General features: G+C 37.9%; 2 protein-coding genes across 4 annotated transcripts; one reads left to right on the top strand and one right to left on the bottom strand.

The window, feature by feature from the left end:
- Positions 1 to 217: 217 nt before the first annotated feature.
- LOC103717419 lies at positions 218 to 12,618 on the bottom strand. Of its 3 annotated transcripts, none has more exons than XM_008805795.3 (10): positions 12,193 to 12,618; positions 9,411 to 9,497; positions 7,926 to 9,121; positions 4,030 to 4,118; positions 3,373 to 3,476; positions 3,152 to 3,251; positions 2,991 to 3,066; positions 2,774 to 2,888; positions 2,158 to 2,689; positions 218 to 1,001 (listed from the first exon to the last, which is right to left on the bottom strand). In XM_008805795.3, exons 1-10 carry the CDS (start codon positions 12,458 to 12,460, stop codon positions 428 to 430), a joined length of 3,141 nt encoding a protein of 1,046 aa, XP_008804017.2. In that variant the 5' UTR covers positions 12,461 to 12,618; the 3' UTR covers positions 218 to 427. The 3 variants fall into 3 exon arrangements, with proteins under 3 accessions (XP_008804017.2, XP_008804019.2, XP_008804018.2); XM_008805797.4 differs by having other exon boundaries at positions 9,411 to 9,508; positions 12,193 to 12,418; XM_008805796.4 differs by having other exon boundaries at positions 9,411 to 9,511; positions 12,193 to 12,418.
- Positions 12,619 to 17,610: 4,992 nt separating this feature from the next.
- Positions 17,611 to 20,166, top strand: LOC120108038 (receptor-like protein EIX2). The gene is made up of 2 exons (XM_039121570.1): positions 17,611 to 18,330; positions 19,417 to 20,166. Exons 1-2 carry the CDS (start codon positions 17,611 to 17,613, stop codon positions 20,164 to 20,166), a joined length of 1,470 nt encoding a protein of 489 aa, XP_038977498.1.
- The last annotated feature ends 5,322 nt before the right edge of the window (positions 20,167 to 25,488 follow it).

Below are 25,488 nucleotides of genomic sequence, written 5' to 3' on the forward strand. Positions count from 1 at the left end.
ATTATTAAATGATTCATTTTATAGGCCTAATAATTTTTCAAGGGAGAAATGGAATAACTAAACCGAGATTACTCCAAGCTGGTAATTATTATGGCCTTTAATTACTTCCAATGCTAGCAACCGTAAACATAGCTAAAAAAAATCAAATTAGCTTTTGGATTTCTGGATTGGTAATACTGGTATGCTTCTTGAAAATAGGCATACACAATGTACTGTCAAGTGAAAGTACCATGGAATTCTCATACTTTTTTATTTCCATTCACTAAATATGATGATGTTAAAGTAACAATGTTGTCAAATTTATTCAGAACCCCATATTTTTCTGGGGCATCTCTGGCTTAACACAGGTAGGCTTCCTGAAAAGGAACTAAACAACCTGAACCCTCGGCTGTTACAACAAATCCAAAAACAAAAGGGGAAGATACTCTCATGTCTTGAACTTTTGTGTGATTTTCTCAACACTTCCTTTGCAATCTTCAACAACCTTTCTTGCCCTGTCACCAATGGTTGAGCTGAACTCAGAGGCATTTATTTTCTCGACACCTTTTCTGCAATCTTCAACAACCCTTCTTGCGCTGTCGCCAACAGTTGAGCTGAACGTGGAGGCATTTTCCTGGAGCTCATCTATTGAGTTTCTAACCTTCGAGATTGCATTGTTTTGGAGCTCTGAAGCATGCTTGGAAGCCTCAGATGCTCGATGCTTCAAAGCCGAAATTAGAAAGACTATCTTTTGTATTATTTTCTCGATAACAGCTGTAGACCTAACTTTTATTTCAGCAGCCGCTGCCTTGAGCTTCTCCACCAGGCTCTCTGCTCTGGTAATTGTTTCATCACTTGGAGGCTGCTTCCCAGCAGTAAGCCATGTAATTCCAGCAGAAGCATCATCTTGGAGATCTTCATCAACTACTACTTTGATGCCATGCCGCTCCCAGCGCTCTCTGGCCTCCTCAAGAGCTCTGGCCTGCTCCCGAGCCTTTCTTGCTTCCTCCTCCGCCCATGCCCTGGTGAACAAAGATGAATTAAAACGTTTGCTCATGATGGTGGTTTCCCCAAAACAAACAAAAAAAAAAATTTCTAGCTCTTGAAAAGCTTTAAAAAAAAAAAGGCTAGAGTAGGACAAACATAGCTCAACCTCCCACCAATTAATCCTGAAGCTTTATTCCTGGAAAATGCTCTATTCATGCTTTTGCAATGCAAGAGCTAAAAAAATGCCAGTGATTAGGGGGGGAATAACAAAAAGTAGAAAGAAATAGAAATAGAAAAGAATACAGATGTTACATAAAGGAAAATGTGTAAGCTTCATGATGTCATTTCTTGCTAACAAGGACTCTCAGAAAATAGATGCAGCAAGTACTTCACCATCCATCGCGCTTATAACCCGCAAGGTCTAGACTCTTTAGTCTACACCATGTTCATTATTTTTTAATATACTATACACTCTCAGGGCAAGGAAGTGAACCAACTACAAATCAGTCACTTTTGCACCTCAAGGCCCCTTAAGCGAGATGAAGGGAACTGATTTGATAGATGTTTTCCTCTTTGGCCTGTGTCTGTAAGAATAAAAATTATTTTCTCGAGAGGTTCCAACAACTGCCACATTTTGTATCCATCAAGTGCTCTTTTCGGGGGATACTCCACATAAGTATTCATTCAAGTATTTTGCATCTTTGGTGATTTTGGCACTTCAAAAATTTGTCTCCACATGAATATTTATATCATTAAATGACACAATCGCCTCCCCTTCACCATATATTTGTTAAAGTTTCCAAATCATGTGCAGGCTATAATGCATATTTGCCAGTCTATGTGCTCGTCTCGATCATCACGTGTACAGGAAATAACTATAACCACCAACAGTTGTATAGGACTAAATTTATTCAAGAATCAGCTTCTGCATGAGAATTTCAACAAACCTAGATTTGTCATAGGGGAACAAATAAGCATTCAAAAACATGTAAAGAATACCAGACTAAAACCCATTACAAAATCTGTCATACATTCAAAAAAATGTAAACAAGGAAACTATCTAATAAACAGAAACATTAAGCAGTAATGGATTACTTCAAAAAAAAGAGAACTTAACAGAGCAAAAAAGTCATAAGATTATCATTTGACATAAAGAAAATATAACTTAACTTTTAAAATAAACATCCTTACCTGGCCATGGACAAAGCCTTTCTCTCAACTTCCAGCTCATACTGCAACTGGACAATAACCTGGTTCTCGCTTTCTGCTTCCATCCGGAGTTTGGTTATCCTATCCCTCTCGAAAGATATCTCCAGCTTGTTACTCATAAGGCTCTGTAACTGCTCCTCCACTTCATGTCTTAGCCTTGAAAGCACTTCCATTTCAGATTCAACAACAGTACGCCCTCTTATCAAAGCATTATTTTCTTCCACTCTTTCACTTCTAAGTCTTTCCAATTCGAGCCTTGCTTCTTCAGCTAATTTTTCCACAGCCTCTATCTTCTCCCTTTCCTTAGCAAGCTCCTTCTCAAAGCTTGCATGCAGATCTTGCTCGACCTGAGCAACTAAAGCAGTATGTGCATTGACAGCACTTTCCGCCAAGGATTCTGCTTCAATGCGAGCGAGTTCTTCGCTGACAACCTCAGCAGCATCACCAGTTGCAAGCGCAATAGCAGCTTGTGCTTTTGTGACAGGTTTATCAGGTTGAAAAAGTCTAATATAACCTAAGTGCACAAGGAGGCCACAAATTAGTTTATTCTTTCTTGGATTAAATGATATGAAAAACATTAGTGATGTAAAAAGATTACCAAAGGCAAGGGTAATAATGCTCTGTTCTCCAGCAGACAAGTCAGCTGCCAACGCAGGCCAAGCATCTGGGTTTATTTTATCAATGTCTATGTAGCCAGAGCACTGGTAAAGATGCTGACAATAAAAAGATATCAGGATACTGGTGCTAAAGCAATGTCAAACTAGATTCAAGAAAAATAAAGTACAAATAAACTAATAAACACTATTTCTTATTACCTTTCTGTCAACTTCTGGAAGTTGCTTCTTTTCTAAAGCCATCTTCCAACTCACAAGATCTTGGCGTGATAGAGGGCTGAAGCATAAAAATCATTTAGCCAGAAGGTCTAAAATATTTTTCAAAAAAAAAAAAAAGCTGCAGCAGGATCCATCATTATCACCTGTCAGGAGAGAAGATAACAGAATCCTGCTTTCCACTGACAGAGCCATTCAAATCAGATCTTGAAAGCTTGCTAGAGATAAGTCCAGCTTCTGCCAAGCCTGCAGCATGCAACACGACAAGAAAAACAATAACTTTTAGGAGACCAAATGGAAGAGCCTTTCCCCTGCATACAATCCTGGGATCTAATGCATTCAATAAGCACCGAGAGCAAATTCATACCTTGAATATATGGGAAATCAGGATCTTCAGGAGTGATATCATCAAATGCAAGTTCAGACACGTTCTCTATGTACATTGCAGGATAAACTTTTGAAAGTGTGTTCCTATGTAGACAACCAATAAGTTAACAACTTTCGTGACAAAAAAAAAAGAATGCTTCTTTCACCTACAATATCTGTCACGTATATAAATGTAAGATATCTTAAACAAAAAACCTCATTTCATTTATACGAGATCAGATTGGTAATCAAAATATGATCCAACAAAATTTAAAAATGTTTTATGAGAGGTTTTCAAATTGATGTCAACACTGTTGTGATTGGTCTCATATTCTTGGCCTAGTCTACTTTGGGCAAGAGAGAAGCCTACCAAGATACCTACTACACCTATTGGCTTGTAGGTACGCCACCATTGTTTGCTACACAATTTTCACCAAACCTAGCAGCAACCCTGCAACGTTCCCCTAGACTTCGAAAGAATCATAATGAAGAGTGAAAAGTACAAGGTCTCAATAAAACTGATTTCATCTAACTACAGGCTAGGAGTTAATTTGAAACAAAATATTCAGCCCAAACATGACGCATTGCAAATTAGACCTACAAAAATCATTTCTTTGTCAAAAAGTTCTACATGACTAAGAGAGGAGGGAAGATATACCTTGAAAGAGCACTGCTTGCAGATACCAACCAACGAGCATACTCACGACGAGTACACAACTCACCTGGTTGAACATCAACCTCAATAACCTGCAACAATAAAATATATTATATAAAGATAATTTCAACATACTACGTTTAAAGTGAACAAACAAGTTGATCCTTCCAGATACATCAGTATACTACAGAGAAAGGTTTCAATCTTTCAGATTTTATGCCCCTTCTTTTTAGTGTCAAAAGTATTTTCTCATTCCACTTAAAACTAAGAAAAGGTTTTAAGGATAGTTGCAAGATAGGAATAAGGTTTGATACAGTGGAACTGCCCTGAATGCAATAGAAGACTATTAGTAAGATACTAGGATTGAACCATGTATTGCAAGAGACCAGGATGAATTCATGTCCTTTAGAAATTCAACCGTGTAAATTTCTTCAAGGGATGATGGGATCAGTATAACATTTTTCTCATGAAATACTGGCAAAGGCAGCAAATAGAGGAGCTTTATTGCGAAGAAATGTAGAAATTGAAATAGCAATTTTATATATCTTTTCCAACTTCATAGTATCTATTTTAATCAAAGTAAATAACACATTGGCATATATTGGAAAAGAAAATCATTAAATTATTCTGCCCAAATTGATGATAAGATTCTGGTCTTTGGATTTACAAAAGAAAAATATGAATACACAGAAGCTGGATTTCTTTTAAGAATTGTTCTCTCTTTCCATATATACATACATAATGTTCCTGATGCATAAGTTTGTTACACCCTTTACATATCTTAAAACATATGTAGATAGAAAGTGGAATGGTCTGAATAATATCAAATCATATGTCCAAACAAATATTAGTTTTAGAAACTATTAATTTAGTAATCCTGTCAAAATTTGATTGCAAGCTTTCGGAAAACTCAGAATCTTGGTTTGAGGCATTTATGACATCATAAATCACAATAAACAGCATGGCTCATATATTTGGACGTTCAATTATGCACACCACAGAGCATAAGTAAATGCCCTATGAACAGTGAAGTCATCCCATATGTATGTGGCGAGGAAGGGAAGAGGGGGGGGGGAGGGAGAGAAAGAGAGAGAGCATAGGAGTGTTTGACCCCAAATGCTTGCATGCCGAATCAATTAAAATACCTTCAAATTGAAACCCATGCTGTTGATAATGACCTCAAATGTCTTAATATATTATTAATTAAACATTAACTTATTTTGGAGATCTCTTTATATTCCAGCATTATTCCAAGCATGAAAAAGGAACAAGCTTAGGTTTTTGCAAATAGAAAGTAGTGCTTGCAGAAGTTACAGATGTGTATATTGTAACTCAATGAATGAATGAGAAATCACTTTGGGTCAAGTGGACCCAACAAAACGGACCAAAACAAACCAAAGAAAGCACAAACAGAGTGCAATGGCCAATTAATGGGCTGTAAATGCAGGTCTGGGCCTAGTCATTATGGTGGTGGGCCAACCTGATGATTTGAACTCTGGATTAGGCCAAGCCTGGACAGCCTTTATACAAAACAAGGATGAGCCTAAGAGGCCTAGACCTAGGCCTACTTAGGCCTAGCACTAGTCCACTAGCAACGCTAAACTTTGAATAAGCTTTTACCTCCTTTGATCTAAACTGTCCACATTTAACGAATGGTTTGGATTCTCTGATCTTTTAATTATAATATACAAGTCCTTGAAAGTATTGAATGGGCATGGGTCTGCACAAAATTTACCTGGCTTTAATCTTCATCCAATATTAACTGGCCCAACTGAGACAAAATTGATCAGGGTCGTGATTTTTAAGCTTAATGTGGGGCTCAAGCCCCTCTTTTCAGGCTAGGCCTGATATCATTGCAGCATTACCTGAGCTCTTCAGCAGCCCCCTACTTCAAATTTTGGTCAGCATGTAATCAATTTAACCTTGAATATGAAGCTTGGCCCGAGATCAATGCCCCTTTGGCCCATAACAATTGCAACCCTACCTTAGAGGCTCTGATCCTTACAAATATCACTTCAAACATATTATGAAGATAAAAAGATGTCAGCAGCAGGTTCCAAGAATTCGACAAGGACTGGATGTTGTTCATGGTCCTGGAATGTGCAGAAAGAGAGAGAGAGAGAGAGAGAGAGAGAGAGAGAGAGCCATAATCAAGAACATTCTGCTCTTTGTTCTCAACAATGTTAAATCCACCTCTTTGTTGATAAATGAAGCGTTGCCAGAAACAAAAAAGGAAGAACAATTTGGTTAGGCAACTTTTCCAAAGTCAGAGACAAAATCAAGAAACCTAGTTATGTTGGCAAGGTGTGTTTGATCCTTGATGGCTCCAAGACTCCTTATTTTGATAAACTATTTATTCTTAAGATGTCCGGCCTGCCATGAGGGCATGATCTTTTTGTGGTCATTGGTAATGACCTTTCTTGCCCATTTTGTTTGTTATTGATGAGCTCTTTGTTTTTTAAGTTTGTGCGTAATTTTTGTTCGAGGGGCATGACCCTTTTACTGTTCATGGTGATTCCTTTTCTTGCTCGTTTTGAGAGTTTGGTAACACATATTACCCTCTAGTTGCATTTAATTTTTGTCTTTGCATTTCAACCATCAATGAAACTAATATATGCTTTCTTTAATTCTCTAAAAGAAAGTAAGCGAAACCTCATTTGTGCCACCGATAATGTCTTACCCAAAAAGTGGACACACAAGCATAATGCGATTAATAAATGTCAGGAATGCTAAAGCGATCTCCAGGTGACATGAAAGTAGAGATCAGCCGAAGAAACAGACCTTCCCATAATGATACAGTATAAGATTAATAAGCAAGAGAATTTCAAAGTAAAACCAACATATTGATGGCAGCAGAATTCCTCTGTCAGTCTGTCCACTCATACCAGAGCATGTAAGATACAAAATAATACTTGAAACAGAGAACCAATGCCCTTATCATGCATACATCAGAGGAAACAGCAGCAAGGGCAGTGTTATTATTAAGAAGTTGGATATGAAAAGCCAGCACTAAGAAGAAAGCATCGCCTCATAGAAGAAATAAATTGATAATGATTTAAGAGAACAGAAATATGCGACGAAGGATAGTGTATACATGTATCAAATGCACACATATAGACACACACATATTCACATGTGCATGGTTGTGTGTGTGTAGAGGGAAAGTTGGACTACACAATAAACTTTAATTTTTTTAAAAAAAATATTTAACGATTCAAAACCAATGGTAGGCCACCCAAAGTGAAGATCCAAATCATTGAACATGACCTACACCAAAAAAAAAAAGATAAGGAAAAAAGAAAAAAAATCCTAAAAATAAAAAATCATGTGTTTTGTTGTCTTTAACCTAAGCATCAAGTGGCTGAAAATGGATGGTTTTAACAACATGATATTATAGGTTGATATGTTCTAATCACAAAAACCTATTGAATTTAAATTTATCCATGTTCTCAAATGTATAAAATCATGATCAATGAAGTGGATTTTGAATTATGTGTCCTATCATGTATTTTAGCATACTAGCTCAGTAAACATGTAGGTTTTATTCAAGGCATTTTTAGAGATGAAGATCAATATCAATTGCATGGAGCTTCAATTTGGATATCCCATCATGGATTTTGAAATGTAGTCCAGCCAATATACAAAATCACACACAAACACACAATATATAAGAGAGAGAAAGAGAGGGAGACTTCCATAACAATGCCAATGCATGCAGCTGCAGTAAAAGTTTCTCAAACAAAAAGAACTAATCCTCTTTGCAACAATAGCAGACAACAAGAAAATATAATGTTTTCTCAAGAAATCTGACATAGCTTGTGTGAAGTAAATATCAGAAGAATACATAACATAAAAACAGAAGCTCTGCAGTGATCGCTACTAACTAATAATAGACGTACCTTAAGAACTTGCAGTGCTGCCAGTGCCTGCCCCTGAACCTGGTCAACTACTGCAGGAACTAAAACTTTTCCAGGAGGCACCTGTAGAGCTGCAGGGATAAGAGATGGAGCAGGTATACCAGCATGGGACCAAGATTTCTCAGGCAATAGTGACTCAGACAGTGAGCCCTTTTCAATTTGATTATGACTGTTCAAATCAGGTTCATTTTCATTAGGATCTGAAGATACTGATATAGAATGTGCTAAAGATGTTGTGATTTCATTTGATTTATGCCCTTCTGGAGAACTGATAGAATCATGTGAAAGCATCAGTTCTTCACTCTGATCAAAATCTGGTCTAATGACTGTTTCCAATATAGTAGTTTCATTTATGTCATGTACTAGTGGATGTGAAATGCTAGCAGCAGCAGGATGCTGCAGCAAACCATTCTGCTCAATATCTTGATCCTGTGACACAGAGTCCGCATTCTCCGTAACACCCTTAACTCTAACTTGGGAATCTACAAGATCAACTGACTCTGGTAAGATGAGATTGGATGTTGATTTTTCACTGGGAAGTTTGCTTTCAAACTCACTTGTGAAATCCAATGGAACTTCAGAATCTACCATTTCCGCTGGACATAAATTTCCATCCTGATGAACACTTACATGATTAACCAAATGAGTATTAGAAGAAGATAAGTCAACAGTAGTGACAGTGCTTTTGTCTGCATCATGTCCAATAACCGAGTCCAGAGTGCCAGAATGTGTGGTGCTCTGTGAATCTTTCATATCAGATGTATCATATGAAAAGTCAATATCATAAGCAGACAATTCAGCTGGGCTGGTATTAGAACCAGCAGGTACAGGAATGCTATTAACATCTGGGGTGATTTCCAGAACATCTTCACTTGAAGCTAGGTGAACAGCATCAACACCGTCACCAGATGATTTTAAATCTCGCATTGGTGAAGTCCCCATTTGGTGTATATAATCAAATCTGCCCTCATCGGCATCCTCATTAAATTCCATACGAGGAAAATGGTTCTCCTTTGCTCCTGTCTCATAGTCTGAATTGCAGTAATTTATCTTACTCTCTTTGTCTGGTAACAGCAAATTAGATTCATCTCCAGCCTGATCAGCTACTGCATTCGTATCATCAGAAGTTACTAGTACTTCTTGTTCTTTTGTTAATGGCTCCATCTGCATTTTGCCACCTGCATATACCAAATAATAAAACATGTCCATGGACTGATCAATTAAGTTAGCCAAAAAAGCATGCTGGGGACTTCACATCTTAATGAAGAATCATGTAGCAATAAGAGAAAAGCCTTATAGCTTAAAAATACATTAAAGCCACACATCATCACTACAGAAACATGCATTCAAACAAATTGCTCATAGATAGCTTAACTAATCCTTCATAATGTCTCCATAATGAGGCAAACAAATAATCATCTAAAATTTAAAAGTCATTGTAAACAGTGGTATATTAATCTCACATACCAGAAGAACTCTTACTGTGAAGAGATAATATTGCAAATGTAATGCCAGCAGCAAAGAAAACTCCAGCCAGTCCTGCTCCTAGAATCCCTGAAAATAAACTACTAGAATAGTGTCATCAGTACTCCAAAAACCTTAAATCTGAAAACATTGAAGAATGAACAAAAAAGAAATAGGTTAGTGATTATTTTCCATTTCAAGGAAAAGCAAGAGTATTACCTCCAAATTTATGATAAACAGATTTAACCTTTCAATATTTTAGAGGCATGCATTGATTTGATTTCGCTAAATCACCATGCTATATGTAAAAATTCACATAATATTTATTTAAAAAATATTTCTGTTCTGTTAGATACATAAGTATAGAAGGCATGAACGGCAGATAACTATATCGTCTAGAACAATTCACCATGAAAATACATAATTAGATTGTTGGATTATAGTTAGCACTGTAAGTGAGAGATCCAAAAAGTTTCCGATGATAATTTTGAAGCAAATTAAGCTGATTTTAATACATGAATTTAATTAAAGCAGGTCATCAGATTAACAAATTTGTCTTTTAAGGGCAATGAAAAATAATAATAAGATTTTCTATAATCTTAAATTCCATGAGATTATACATTCACGACATTTATCAAGCAAGCAAAAGCACTTTTGCAAAAAGCTATTCAGACATGTACTAAATTATCTCTACTTGCACGAGTACGAAAAGCAGTGTACCAGAGATAATACTGTTTCCAAGTAGAATATCACAAACAAGTTCCTGAATACCATCAACATATCTATTGAACTTGACTTCCTACGTATCTATGGGTGATATAGTATTTACCCAACAAGGCTTAATCTGGATCCCGTTTGCTTAGCACAAAGGCTTTCTGAAAACTCAATACAGGATGTTGGTCTTAAGCTAGCAATGCAACAAATTACTAAGACTCCCTTGGAAGATTCCTTTTCCACTCACAGGGCAAGCAAATTCTTGAACAAGTAACAATTGTATTATAGACTTCATCAATCAAGTAACTATGGCATTGACCACTATCTTGGAAGGATAAGCTTAAAATATAAAAAAAGCATCCAATTATTTGGGATACAAGAAGTTCAAAGTATTCGCAATATCTTTCACTCAAATCTTCTCACTAAGGGTCCTTTGCATATTAGCTACTTGGTGGGACAAACAATGCACGGAAAAGATGCACATCCAAAAGATCATAGATGTACTATGCAAAATGAGTTTTGTTACAATAAGATTTATAACACATATTAGTTATTTATACATCTCAAAAGTAAAACTCAGTTTACAATTCTTGATTAAGTGTAAGAGTTCGGAGATGGATCAAAGGTAGTGACAACTTAATTTGGAAATGCATGTATCTACATGTTCACCTAAAGAAAAACCCTTCAACTAAGAGGTATATAGGGGTCGGTTCTAGATGGCAAGGTTTCAGGCTGCAGTATTGCATGCTTGATGCTGTCATGATTTTTCAAGAAGAAAAATAGGACATACACGATGAGAGCAAAATGGCTACAAAAATTATGTGGCTGGTAATGAAACTGAATATTGCTTCAACAATTAGATGTGTGGTAATTAGCTTCATTCTCTCCAACTATACCGAGCAAGGTTTTAGATATGGGTACCGTATCTCATATCATTTTTCCATTAGAATGTTATGATATCAATATGGTACCTTCATATCGAAACTAATATATTCCCAAAAATTGAACATCGGTACTGGTGCAGTACTCCCGATACGGATTGGTATGGACCAGTATGGTTGGTAAGTACCATTACAATTGTTTCGGCATCTAGCAACCACACCAGCTCGTGTTTCATGCAAGAATGATATGGTACTTATCGTACCATCCCGTTTCAATGGTTTTTGAAACCATGATATCAAGTCCTAGTCATTTACGATTACAAACATAGGAATGCTCCCTTCAATTTGCACACCAACAAGTTGTATTAGAAACAATCGAATGCTATTGTTTTACTGGCCCAATGTCCTCAAGTTTAAGCAGCAGTACCAGAAAAAAGGGGTGTTCCATGTGAGTAAAAGACAAATATAGGCAAAGTGAACAATTATAAAATGATGCCAATCCAATACCCGGATGTTCCACAATTCATGCTCAATGCTTTGATGGGAAAAGATGAGGCAGCAAAGTTGCATGTTTTATTGAATTCTCTCTCTTTCCTTTTCTTTCTACCCCTCTGGCAACAGATTTCGTTTTCGTCACCGGAACCATCCCGGTCCACCACCGGGACGGCTCGATACAACCGGAACTGCCTGGTTCGGGACGGTTCCGCCGAGCTTGGTAGCGAGAAATAAAATAATTTTCTATTTTACATGGTTTAGCCATTCAATATGCCAATCCATCATTAATCATAAAATCATGGTACAAGACTACTCCTTTATGCTTGCTCATGTCCCAAACTCTAAACATGCAGTACAAGTCATATATGTACCTAAAACGTTTTGTAATTATTTCTTTTCGACTAAGTAGTCATTTGCATCAATATGAATTCCAAACTTATGCGTCCATCATCACGTTCTCATTTTAAAAGTGTCTATAATCCTTAAAATAAGTTTCTACCTCGATAGAAATCCAATATAATCTGATTTCTAAATTTTTCTTCTTCCCCTTCGTCTCTCTTTGTTGAATATACGGCGTTTTCACTGGGTTTTCACTCCGAGATACATTAGATACAGCCCAGAAAACGAAAAGATTAAAACTTTACGATCTTTAACACTGAAAGTATACTATCTAAAGAAGAAAAGTCACTCCTTACCTCCAAATCGTCCCTTTTTCTGCGAGTCCTCGCCGCCACTCTCGGCGTCTGACCATCCGGCGAAAGAATCCAGCGATCCACTGGAGCTGTTCCATGAACCGCCTTTACCTCCATCTCTCGCCGCCGCATCGGCGGCGAACACCAGACGGATGCGGAGATTGGACGGGCGGAATGGGATCCGGAGGAAGATCGAAGAGGATTCCCTACACCTGAGACCGAATCGGAGCTGGAGAGAGTTGGGAAAAGAAGGAGTCCTCAAAGACGCCATTTTTACCCCCCTCAATCCGAAATATCAGTAGAGGAGAGCAACGAGGGTTTGCTTTCTAGGGCTTGTTCGACGACGACGACGACGGAGGAAAAGAAGATAATTCTTTGTGGGGCAATAATAAGAAAGAAGACTCCGAAAAAGAAAGAAAAATGGTGGGATCTACTCTTCGTCGATATCCCAAGTGACGGCCATATACTGCAACTTGAGCGGGTTGGATCGGGTTGACGTAAACCTGATCTTAACCCAATCTCTAGATGAAGGCCGAAAACCAATCTATCCAATATGGATCGAGTATTAGTATATTTATATTTATATTTAAAAAATACAATTTAACATGCATATAGTAATTAACATGCAAATAATAATAATAATAATAATAATAATATCTTTATTTGTTTTATTTTTTTTGACTAAGACGGATGTATCATACCTGACGAGTACGGATACATCCAATAAAATTAAAAAACAAAATACCTCGAAGTGCCAAAGGCAGCTCCCCATCTTCAGTTCGTAGGGTACTGTCGGAGTGACTGGCTACATAATTAGCTACTCAGTCCGCAGCCCCATTTGCTTTACGAAAAACATGTTTGACCTGGAAGATCCATCCGTCCCTTACCAATGCCCAGATATCTCGGAGCAAAGGGTGGACGCAACCATTATCCCTTTGGCCCCCTAAATCCAGCTGATAATCGTGGCCAAGTCTCCCTCTAGGATAATGGAGCTGGCCTGTAAAACACACCGGGCATGATGAAAGCCTGCCCAAACGGCCTTAAGCTCCGCACCTGAAATCGATATGTCGAAGAGTTGACTGCCCCCTGCATCCACGACCCTGACAGATAAGTCTCGAATAACGAAACCCACACCGCCCCACATACCTCCATCCAAAACGGACCCATCGAAGTTGACCTTGAGAAAACTCGGGGGTGAGGCTCTCAGGTGAAAAACACCGTACGAGATGCTGCCGAAGCAAAATGGAAACTCCAGATGTCCCGAGCTGTCAAGATCAATATGATGTGACTGAGCTCTGCCGCCTGCACATGGGTACTCTCCACCACAAGTCTCAGTGACATACTACGCTCGCCAAAGGTACGAGCATTCCTAACTAGCCAAATCGAGTAGGACGTGCAAATCGCTCAGGCTGCCTCCTGACGAAGCAGTGGAGACTCCGAACATCGGCGCATGGCTTGTAAAAACTAGTCCCTCCAACCCCGAACTTCTCGCGGGATCCCTGCCAGTCACCAAGTCACCCTAGCCCATGTGCACTGAAACAATGCATAGTCCACCATCTCGTCCACACCACAATCCCCACGTACCAGGAAAATTTTCAGTCCTCGTCCACTAAGATATCTATATTTGTTTAATTAGATATAATACATATTAGATGTCAAAATATGAATATAAATATAAACTAGAAAGTTTAATTTTGTTCTCATAATAAAAAATACATGAAGTAAAAGATAAATTGAGCCATTAGTATATCAATATAATCATTTATTTCTCTTAAGAATTCATAAGAAATACATAAAATCGAATAGGATTACGGCTAGGATGGAATATTTGGATACGGATTAGAAATTTGTCTATTCTTATCCGTGTCTTCTTTTTTGATGGACATGAATATTAGTTGAATAATCGAATTTGCATTCGTATATGAATAGATTCAAATATGAAAACGATTGTGGAGAGATATTATTTGGTCCACTTTCACCCCCAATATAACTTTGGCTTAGAATTTTTATACTCCAAACCAAATAAATTTTATTATAAATCCAAATTTGAGTTGGATCGGATTAGCTAGATCAAGTTAGATTAGTCAGATTAAGTTGAACTAAGCTATATTAATTGAATTAAATAGGATTGGATAGGAATTCTAAGATAGAAACTTTATTGAATTAATATATTTCGAACCGAGATTTCAATCATTCATAAATTTCAATGATATACTTACACATAATTTAATAAGATAGAAGATACAAGTGTATAAACATATAGGTAGTCTATATGAAATATAAATATGAATTATTTGTTTATGTATCGAGTTAGATTAAGCCATGTTAGTTTTGGTCAGGTCTGAGTTGGGTTAGTGTTGAGTTTGAATTAGGCTGAAGGTTAACCTAAGCAAACCCCCCTTGAGATCAAGTTGAAATTTTTGAGTACGAACCCAACCCAAGTTGCATCCTTATCGCCGGATTTATAATGCTATAACAGTCATGGTAACGATTTAAGATCACATGGTATTAGTATATTATATTTTTGTAATTATTTTTGGTACGCTTCTTTCTAAGATAAATTGTAAGCCTATTTTATTTATGTTATCAGTATTTTTTGTGGTTTCAGATAAATGTATTGCAACTTAATCAGTTCCGTCTCTTCATTTGGCGATTTGAAACAATATCATATTTTTTAAAAAGAAGAGCATCAAATTGTCACAATGGCTGTTACAAGGGTCAAATACTTACTGATCTAGTGATAACAAAAAAAAAATATTCTCTATTATGGTGAATAGTGATTAACATCAGCAACAGTTATTAATAATTAATAATATATCACTATCTATATCACTACCTGAGCAGTTTTAACAAACAATAAAACAACTAATAAGGATTTCATTGAGGTCCATTATATTGTGTATTTTTAAGCAATAAAGTTGCTCAATATCTTGATGATGAGACCATACTTCACAGACTTTATCATGATATTTTCTGAGCCCCTTTTATTTAAAAAAAGATGCAAATATCATAAAAACAAAGTGGACTCGACCCATTAACTATCAGTTTCTAGCTGAATAGGGTCTGGCTCGGGAACACTGCAGCTCAAGTTTCTAATTAATCTTGAAACAATCGATGCTATTTGGCAAGGTAAATTTTAGAGCTACAGCTCATTATAGGATAATAGTTGAGTAGTTTAATTTAGATCGGGGATATGAACCTGAACGATGGATCAAAATTTTGGAATTTAAATGTGATATATATTGAAAAGTTGCTATTGGGAACTGGCATCAAAGCTTACATGGCCTAAACCAAGGAATAAATGTCCCATTGAACATAGCAAAGATATTGGTCCTAGGTTAGGTCATTCCAAAAGAGTTTTCACACCCACCAGAGGAATTCGTTTTTCAGTATTGTTTGATTGGACCATGAGTTAACCTGGCCTTCTTTTCTAACCGCAGGACTTTGTGGTACGGTCGGACCTCCCACAGTTGGGTGAGTAATGGGTCTAACCGACTCGTACCACAATTGGAGTTTGGTGTCGAGTAGGGAAACAGCCTCGTACACCCCCACAAAAGATCGTGGTTGCTGACGTCTTAGATGCTGCCATGGCCCAGCCACATCAGTAACTTAATTAAAAATAAAAAATTTTCCATCCTCCCTTTTGTCCTCTACGCGCCATATCTCGCAGACTTTCTTGGCAACCGATGTTGGTATTGGTCTCTTCTGTGCCATCATCCCCAATGACACTGCTCCATCTCCTCGAGTTAGATTATCCAGTAGTGGTAGCAGTAGACAAGTGATGAGGGGTGTAGCCATTAAAAGGCAATTATGATAGCAACGATAATTTTATATCGGTAGCAACAATCACAGCAACAGAAGATTTTCAAGCTATCATGCGTGGTGGAGATTAAAATTGGCGCTCCCTTTTATGCTAGATGAAACATATCTCGCTATGGCCTTGTCGTCTTAAAGAGATACGAATTAAAAATTGGATTAAGAATAACAAAAATATAACTAAATAAAATTTTTTAAAAAATGTAATCTTTAATACAAAGAAAAACATCAATTAATAAATATAGAAAATTAAAAACAAATAATGTAGAAAAATTATAAATCATAATAATCAAATAAAAATATGAAATTAGAATAAAAAACTAAAATATAATTAAAATAAAATTAAATAAAATAAAAACTATAAATTATATGTGTGTGTGGGTGTTCATGTATGTATGTATCGATTCTATATTTAATTCTTGTTATAATTTTTCATTCCTAAAATCCAAACGTAGTGTTAAAGATGAGCCAGGTGATCATAATTTTTTGTTTTTTTTTTGATACTACAGTTGGCAAGAGATGCGTGTCCCATCCCACAAATCACTATCCCTGCATCTGAACCAAGACATTCTAGGTGGTGCCAACCCATACGGGGAACAATGGAGAAGACTGTTATGTTTGGGTGGCCAAAAATAGCTTAGTCATTCACTTTTCCTTGGGGAGTCAAGAAATTGAAGTTTTATCTGCTCATTGTGTTGTAATCTTTACGTAGCTGATAGATTTAATAGCCTGTGCACGATCTTTTGTGATTATTGCTAAGGAAATTTTTCATACAGCTTATTTCTTATATATAATTTGACAAGAACAACTTGTGCAAAATCTTTTGTGGTACTCGACTGTCAAGGAGACAGATTTTTGTTTTTGGCGTGCAAGGGAGGCAAATTAGCTTAAAAGTACCAAAATATGCTATTTGTTTTGCGTGCCTCTGACGCGGCATGGTCAAGTCAACATAATAAATTTTGAGGCTTTGTAATGAAATTTAATTTTTAATTTATTAAATGGCTCTTTGAAACTTCTTGTTGTAACTGCAGGAGAGCAATTAAATGACACTTTGAAACTATATTCAAGAAGACCAACACAAAACTTCTTTAAATTAGACCCGCCGACTTCTTCCCTACAGCATAGGGAACATTGATCCTGCCTACTTCTTCCCAACGGCATAGGGGACATTCTTGTCCGCTGCTAGTTGCATTGACTTGAGAATACTTTTTCTTTTTTTATTCCAGATGTTGGTCTATTTTTTTTGTCTGTTGTCACTATTTACATGACAAAGGATCACTTAAAAGGATCCCATTCTCGTCTCCCTCTGAACTCAGTTGTCTCAACAAGCTATCCTCCCTTTGCCCCTTCGCATAGGGAGATCTCATGGCTTCAACCAATACTTCCATTCCTCTTGTTTATGCCATCTGGATCGCGTTCCTCCTTTTCTGTGGATCCGTGCAACTATGCCTCTGTTTCAGTGAAAATAGTTCCGAGTCAGGAGGCTGCATAGAGAGGGAAAGGAAGGCTCTTCTTAGCATACGAAAGGGCATCTATAATGCCCACAAATGACTCTCTTGGAATGGAAAAGACTGCTGCAGATGGAGAGGAATTCGATGCGACACCATGACCGGACATGTCGTAAAGCTTGACCTCCACTACCCTTACCCATATGACGGACGTCGTCCTGATAAAAGTGAGGTAAGTCCTTCACTACACTTGGGACATCTGAATTATTTGGATTTGAGCATGAACAATTTTAGTGGTGCCCCAATCCCTGACTTCATTGGATCTCTTGCCAAGTTGGAGTATCTAATCCTCTCTAATGCTGGGTTTGGTGGAACAATCCCTCACCAACTCGGGAACCTCTCAAACTTGCTCTATCTTGATCTCGCTTCAAACCTTCACTACTCTTCGGATGTTGACAATCTTGGCTGGTTACCATCGATCCGTTTCCTGCAGCATCTTGACATGAGTAATGTCAACCTCTCAAAAGCATCCAACTGGATTCATGTGATCAATATGCTCCCTTCTCTTTCTGTCTTGCGTCTGTTTCGTGCTACTCTTCCTAGCCTTCCCTCTACACTACCCCATGTTAATTTGCAACAGAACAATCTTAGCGGTCCTTTGCCCAATCAGATTGGAGCACTCCAAAGTTTGGGCTATCTTGATCTTGGTTTAAATTTATTGGATGGTTCAATTCCTGCATCACTGGGGAAGTTATCTGCCCTATATTATCTGAATCTCGCAGCAAATTCCTTGGCAGGTGCACTGACTGAAGCCCACTTCGCCAACCTCACAAGCTTATCAAGTTTGGATCTGTCTTATAACTTATTGACAGTAAATGTGAGTCAAGATTGGCTTCCTCCATTTAAAGCACGCTAGCTACATCATCATGACGTCTTGTCCACTAGGGCCCAAATTCCCTCCATGGCTTCGGAACCAAACTGATTTGACTTTACTGGACCTATCTAGTGCAGGAATATCAGAAAATTTCCTTGATTGGTTTTCGGACATGCGTCCGCCTATGTACTTTCTTAATGTTTCTCATAATCATATGAAAGGAAAGCCACCTAGCTTTGAACTGTTAATCAAAATAATAACATGCTAAGATTTAGAATCACAACAATAGTGTATTCAAGTTTGAGAGATACCTGCGGAAGACATATTAAAATACGATTCTTCAATCACCTGAAGTAATAGCCGCTGGATCTTTCCTTCCTTGCTCCTCACAAAAAATAGCCGTCAATGGGGCAAGCTATCAACCATATGGAGAGGAGAGGGAGACCTAGCCTTTATATAGGAAACATAGAGGAGCCTTCCCATTAAAGGCTCCAAAACTCTGTTTGGATTTTCTGGCCTACATACCAAAATTACCACAATAAATAGGACTCAATCCTATACATCCAAGATGCACCAAAGCCCATAAAATAAAATGATCACACATCATATTGGGCTTAACCATAGTACCATTCTGAGCCATACGTCTAACCCGTTTTATAAAACAAAAATATACAATTAGTGGAAGCCCATATTTTGAAATTATTCTAACATGAACCTCTACCCCCCACCCCAATTCCAGGATTAATAGATCTATCCAACAATTTATTCTCTGGACCTATTCTGCCAACCTTGGGTGGTGGTGTCGACCATCTTGGCATTCTGCTTCTTGTACATAACAGGTTCAATGGCAGCATTCCATCAGCATTTTGTGAGGCAAATAGTCTAAAAGTTCTCAATCTTGCCGATAATGATTTATCAGGAGTTGTCCCCAACTGTTGGAACAATTCATCTCTTTTGGGAGTCATTGATTTCTCAGATAACAAATTGTCAGGAGGCATTCCTAGCTCAATGGGATCTCTCAGTCGACTCATGTCACTGCATTTGAGAGACAACAACTTTTCTGGTAAAATTTCTTTGTCCTTGCAACAGTGCAAGCTGCTGACTACTATTGATCTTGGCAATAATAAGTTGTCAGGTAGAATACCTGAATGGATTGGAGGGAGCCTCTTATCATTAAGGGTTCTCCGTCCGCGATCAAATATGTTAGATGGTAATATTCCTTGGCAACTGTCACTCCTTTCTTCTCTTCAGGTGTTGGATCTTGCTGATAACAAGCTTTCTGGAACTTTGCCACTATCATTTGGTAATTTCATAGCCATGATTATGATACAAAATGGGGGCAAACTTGCTCTTTTTGAAAATATGGCCTCCTATTACATTGAAAATATCCAGATAAACACGAAAGGTTCGGAACTCATGTTCACTAGTGTGTTCTCACTTGTGACAAGCTTAGACCTCTCCGACAACAATATTTTTGGGGAGATTCCTGAGGAGTTGACAAACTTTCATGGGCTTCATTCCTTGAACTTATCGGGGAATCATTTGACAGAAAGGATTCCGATCAATATTGGTGCCATGGGGCAATTGGAGCCACTTGATCTGTCGATGAACAACCTATCAAGCATAATTCCTACAAGCATCGCATATTTGAATTTTTTGGAGCACCTGAATTTGCCCTACAACAATCTATCAAGAAGGATTCCATCTGGCAACCAACTCCAAATCTTGAATGATCCATCCATCTACATTAGCAATCAATATCTTTGTGGACTGCCACTGCCAGAAAAATACCCCGGCGATGAACCTGCAGAATGTCCAATAGAAAAAAAAACAGGATGAAAATGGTTCAAAAATGATATAGCTTTATGTTGGCTTAAGTCCGGAATTTGTGGTTGGCTTCTGGGGATTTTTTGGCACAGTGATGCTCAAAAAGAGCACAAGGTATGCTTATATCCGATTCATTGACAAGATATGTGATTGGATTTATATGGCTGTAATAATAAATTTTGCTAGGCCAAAGTCCAAAAGGAACCGAGGACACAGAGGACGTAGGTAAGCAGTTGCAAAGTTGTAATGCTTCCTCACTATGTATGGTTCTGGTTGACTTGATGTTTCTATCATGCATCATGCATGAAAGATTAGTAGAAATATGGACTATTAGAATAAATAGAAATGCTTGGAAACTATTTAAATGGTTTAGTTATTAAGGACTTAAAAGCTGTAATTGAGTGAATTGCTTAAGCAAAATACTCCTAGAAGCCTTTCTATGCTGAAACTTTTCTTTCGATGCTTTTATCAATGCCAATGATAGGTGTAGCATCCTCACTGTTTTGCTTGGAAAAAAATATTTGGATGCTTTATTCTTATCATCGTTTTTAAATAATTTATGTGCAATGATATGGAATTGGAAAATATAAACATATATATTTTTGCATATTTTTTTATTTTTTTCTTTAAGATTCTTAGGCAAAAGGGACAAAGCCCCTAAGAACATTTTTCCAAACCTCACTCCCACGACATCAACCATTATGAATTGATTAATTCTTCTTGGTAGATCTTGACTCTCAAAAAGTATGCTTGACACCATTTTGGGCTCTTGACACACACACAGGGCAATGCTAGTCTCTACAGACGCACACAACGTTGTCAGGATTGTATCACTTCTTGTTCTAATTTTAGAAATCCGATCCATGTAGTTCAAGTTTGGATCAAAGGGATTAGAAAAGTATGAGTTGATCAAGATGTTGTGATATGTGTCTTAGATTTGTGTTGAGTTTATTGTTTAAGTTGAGGAGAGAAGTGGAGAGGAAAGAAAGGGATGATATGGTGCTTGAAGAGGGGTTTGAAAATTTGATTATTGATAAAAAAAAAGCCTTGGATCAAGCAAATCTATTAGAATTATTACAACAGGATGGACTTCAATCTTACAGGCATAGGAGACTATACCCGGACTTCTATCTAGATCCATTTTGGATGGTCTTGCTTTCAATCTCTCCTTGATCTCCTCAATTTTGCACACCCACATCCCAGCTGCAACATGCCAAGATGTAAGTTAAAATCTTTATGTGGCTTGCTTTAGAGCTAAATACAAAAGAAATTCTATCATAAAAAGGTTGGAGTTAAGGATCCAATTGCATCCCAGGGATCTATTAGCGCATTTGAGTCAAGGACGATACCCTTTAGTCAAGGATTTGAAGGAAATACTTGAAACAAGTTAACTGAGGACCTCACCAGAAAAGGAAGGTGTCATTACACTCTTCTCGTTTATATCCTGATATCCTCACCAAATTAAAGGTTTAATTCCAATCGAATCCAATTAGATCCAATTACAAATACTACGATCGACCTATGATTTCTCCATGCTTGCTATAGTATCTTCTAGTCCACATGGATCATACACCAGATATGCTCTGATACCATTTCTAGCAATGTAGAAGCTAGCTTACCTTAACTAAGCAAAACTAAATGAAATAAATTTGCTATGGAAGCTTGCAACCTTGAGATTGTTAATAATTTTGTTCTAATATATGCATGGGGGCCTCTCTTTACTCTTTAGCATCAAATGGAACAACCCATAGGGATGGTATATCGCACGACATAGTCATTCATTTGGTTGTAGTGTTCCTAAAGTTCCACAGTTGTCCCACATGTTATGCCGGATTGGCACACTATTGTAGCGAGGGGCAAGTACGAAGGTAGGATTCTGGCAATTGCGACAGCCTCGACCTCATTGGTGAATACTCCAGCCCTTTTTTTTTGACAGTTCAGTGAAAGCTATTGCTAGTTCTATAGAGTCCTTGACCATCCCAATCACTGAGTAAATAACCAACATAGTGAAAATTGGGTCCCTCAATTTATGCAATGAGTTAATTCTTTGAATTGTATATCTCTATTTTGTCCCCTTTTTTTTCTTTTTTCTTTATGTACAGACATTTGATTGCTGATTCCAAATAATTCAGATAAGACTAGATGGTTATAATTATGGTCACAATTCTCCTAATTGTCACAAAGAAGTACACTACATTATTGTAACCAAATCATGTGCAAAAGAAGCAGCCTAATGAAACTATGCTTTCAAGTTGCTATTAGACATTTTGTGCAAACTTGCTTAAGAAGACTTCATTTAGCGAAGCATGGAGTGAAACCATTAGACCTAATTCAAGAAATTAAAGAAAATGAATATAAATGGAGAGGGACAACATTTAATTTAGGTGACATGATCTAATCTTATCAGCCTTCCATATTCATGAGAAGAATATCTAGAGTCCATCACTCGGATATCTGATTCTAATTGAGCAAGAATTAAGAGCCGTGCACAATGAAAAGTTGAGTTTGATTCAACATGTGTTGCCCAGATAAACAACCCAAGAGGGGGGGGGGGTGAATTGGGTTTTAAAATAATTATTACAATTATTTGATTTGCGAAATACTAATTAACACTTTTTGCAAGTTGATTAATTAGATGCTATGTGCTGTGAATGAAATGAAAGTAAGAGAGATACACAAACAATCACAAACACAAGGATTTTATAGTGGTTCGGAGCTAACCCTTGCTCCTACGTCCACTCCCCAAACCTCACTTGGAAATTCACTATAACCCCTCGGATTACAGCCGGTTGTTTTACAAGCTCATAACCAAACTTGTTGTTTTACGAGGTCACAACGAACTCGGTCGGTTTTTCCAGGCTCACCGACTAGAACCACCCCGATTGTTTTTCCGGGATCACAATCGAACCCTTACACCGTTGGTTTCAACCTAGGCTCACCAACAAACCTATACACCCTTGATTCAATTCCCTGATTGAATCAAGTAAAGACCAAATGGAAAGAACAAAGACAAACAGAAAAATAGAGCTTCTGAAAAGCAGATATACAGCGATATAACTAAGAGAGAAGTTTAGAGCCCTCAAACACGTTTGAGTTGGAGTAGAGAAGGGCTTCTGGAACTTTCTGTCTCCTCTTGAATGTCTGGAAGACTTGAAGGCTGGAGGAGACTTCTTTAATGCTGGGAAGAGTCGGTTGAATGGAGTTAATGGTGCTCTTCCTTCTTTTCCGTTGAAAAAATCGTTTGCAGATGAAGGATTCTTGTTTTCTTTGAGTGGAATGTTGCTTCTCTCCTTTGCTACAATCTTCTGTGGCTATTTAAGCCATTCCCCACGAAAACTAGCCGTTAGACTCACTTTACTAGCCGTTCTGCACACTCTGCACATCCTGACAATGTGTCCGTTGGGGTCGAAGTCGACTCGCGCGATCTGGAGTCGACTCGGCTGTAGCGGGAGTCGACTCATGCTTTTTTGGAGTCGGCTCGGCAACTGTTCCGGATTTAAATTAAAGTGAGCTTCTCGACTGGGAGTCGACTCGACTTAACCCGGAGTCGACTCGCCAAAACCTGGAGCTGACCTGGCATTTTTGGAGTCGGCTCATCCCATGAAATCCACAGAGCTATTCTTCAACTTGGCCCACTCGAGTCGACTCGGAAATACTGGGAGTCGACTCGGCGCTCAGAGCCCGAACTCCCGATCTTCTGTCTTTTGGCTCGTCCAGTCTTGGAGTCGACTCGAGCTGTTCCGGAGTCGACTCGGCTCTCAGTTTCCGAAACACAGCCTTCTGTCTTTTTGGTGTAGCGCTGCCTTGGAGTCGACTCGAGCTGTCTTGGAGTCGACTCGCGTCTCAGAGACAACAATTCGGTCTTCTGTCTTTTTGGGGTCGCACTGTCTCGGAGTCGACTCGGGCATTGCGGGAGTCGACTCGGATCTCAGTGTCCGAAAACTGCTTTCTGACTTTTGCCTAGTATAACACTGAGAGTCGACTCTAGCTTTCTTTGGAGTCGACCTGCCAACCATCGGAGTCGACTCGCGTTCCTCAGGAGTCGACTCGGCTCTCAGGGTCGAAAATTGCTCTCTAACTTTTTGTCTGTAACTCCCTGGAGTCGACTCATACTACTCCAGAGTCGACTCGGCAAGCTTCGGAGTCGACTCGCACTCTTCAGGAGTCGACTCGTTGACAGGTTTTGAATTGAGTCTTTCTGTTCATCTGTCTGTTCTCAGTCGGAGTCGACTCGTAATGTTCCGGATTCGACTCGAGCCTGTGCCAGTGCTTCTGATACGCTTGGAGTCGACTCGTAATATCCCGGAGTCGACTCGAGTCTCAGACTTTGGTTCAACTTGACTTCTTAACTTATCCAAAATATCTTGAACCAAGTCTAGACGCACTTAACCATAAATTTATAAGATTTTCACTGAAACACTAGATTGAATTCATTAGTAAGCATAAGATATACTCAAATGCTTTGATCTCATCAAAATCAAATAGGGTTATGATCAATCACTCCACACTCTCCCCCTTTTTGATGATGACAAAACATTGAGTATATGTAAAGTGAATTGCTCAACAAACAAGGAGAATTATAGTAAAATTTTAAAATGAATTCAAATGTCTGGTTATTTAATTTATCCAAACCTGAAAGGTGTGAAACAATAAATTTTGAAGTTAAGGCTCCCCCTTTCATTTGAAATTATATAAGCCTTCATATCATGCAATCAATTGTTTGGCTTATATGTCTTTAATGATTTTGCTTTCTTAAAAGTTCAGATTCTCCCCCTCAACATATGCATTCAACTTGTTTTGATTTTTTGAATTTTCTTTTAATGCATTGAAGCTTTTGAACTTAAATTTTTGGTTTTTAGAGGAAAAATCTGTCACTTTGTTCTTGAGTAGGATTCAACTAATCTCCGAATATCCCTTGAATAGATTCTGGAGATTACTCCATTAGGAGCCCCAACAGAGAGATAATGAGCCTCGAGGTATCAAATCCACTTAGAACAAATTATTGTGTATTTTAAAAGTTTTTCTTTTTATGGATTTTCATTGATTCCTATTTCCTTTTACATATCTATTAAATATATTTCTCCTCCTTTTGTCATTGCATCAAAAAGGAAGTAAGCAGAACACACAAGCAAGCGGAGATCAATTTGCACAATTTTGAAGAAATTTGTCTACTCATTGTATTGATGTATATGTAAGTACATTTGTGAATACAATAAGTAAAGCAGAAAATATATGTCAAAATAAAACAAAATCAGCTAGGGTCTCCTCGAGGATGTGGCTCCTCCTCTCAATCTGTTTTGCTCCATGAGGAGACCGACCCCGTCCACAACATTC

This window comes from Phoenix dactylifera, unplaced genomic scaffold, assembly GCF_009389715.1.
Source record: "Phoenix dactylifera cultivar Barhee BC4 unplaced genomic scaffold, palm_55x_up_171113_PBpolish2nd_filt_p 001145F, whole genome shotgun sequence".
Lineage (NCBI taxonomy): Eukaryota > Viridiplantae > Streptophyta > Magnoliopsida > Arecales > Arecaceae > Phoenix > Phoenix dactylifera.

Excerpts from the sequence above, each read along its gene's own strand:
- LOC120108038 (XM_039121570.1), top strand. The coding sequence starts at position 17,611 with ATGACCGGACATGTCGTAAAGCTTGACCTCCACTACCCTTACCCATAT. Across the intron at positions 18,331-19,416 it reads ATAACTTATTGACAGTAAAT|TGCAAGCTGCTGACTACTAT; the intron begins GTGAGTCAAGAT and ends TCCTTGCAACAG.
- LOC103717419 (XM_008805795.3), bottom strand. The coding sequence starts at position 12,460 with ATGGCGTCTTTGAGGACTCCTTCTTTTCCCAACTCTCTCCAGCTCCGA. Across the intron at positions 3,252-3,372 it reads TGATTTCCCATATATTCAAG|GCTTGGCAGAAGCTGGACTT; the intron begins GTATGAATTTGC and ends TGCATGCTGCAG. Across the intron at positions 1,002-2,157 it reads AAGGCTTTGTCCATGGCCAG|GGCATGGGCGGAGGAGGAAG; the intron begins GTAAGGATGTTT and ends TTTGTTCACCAG.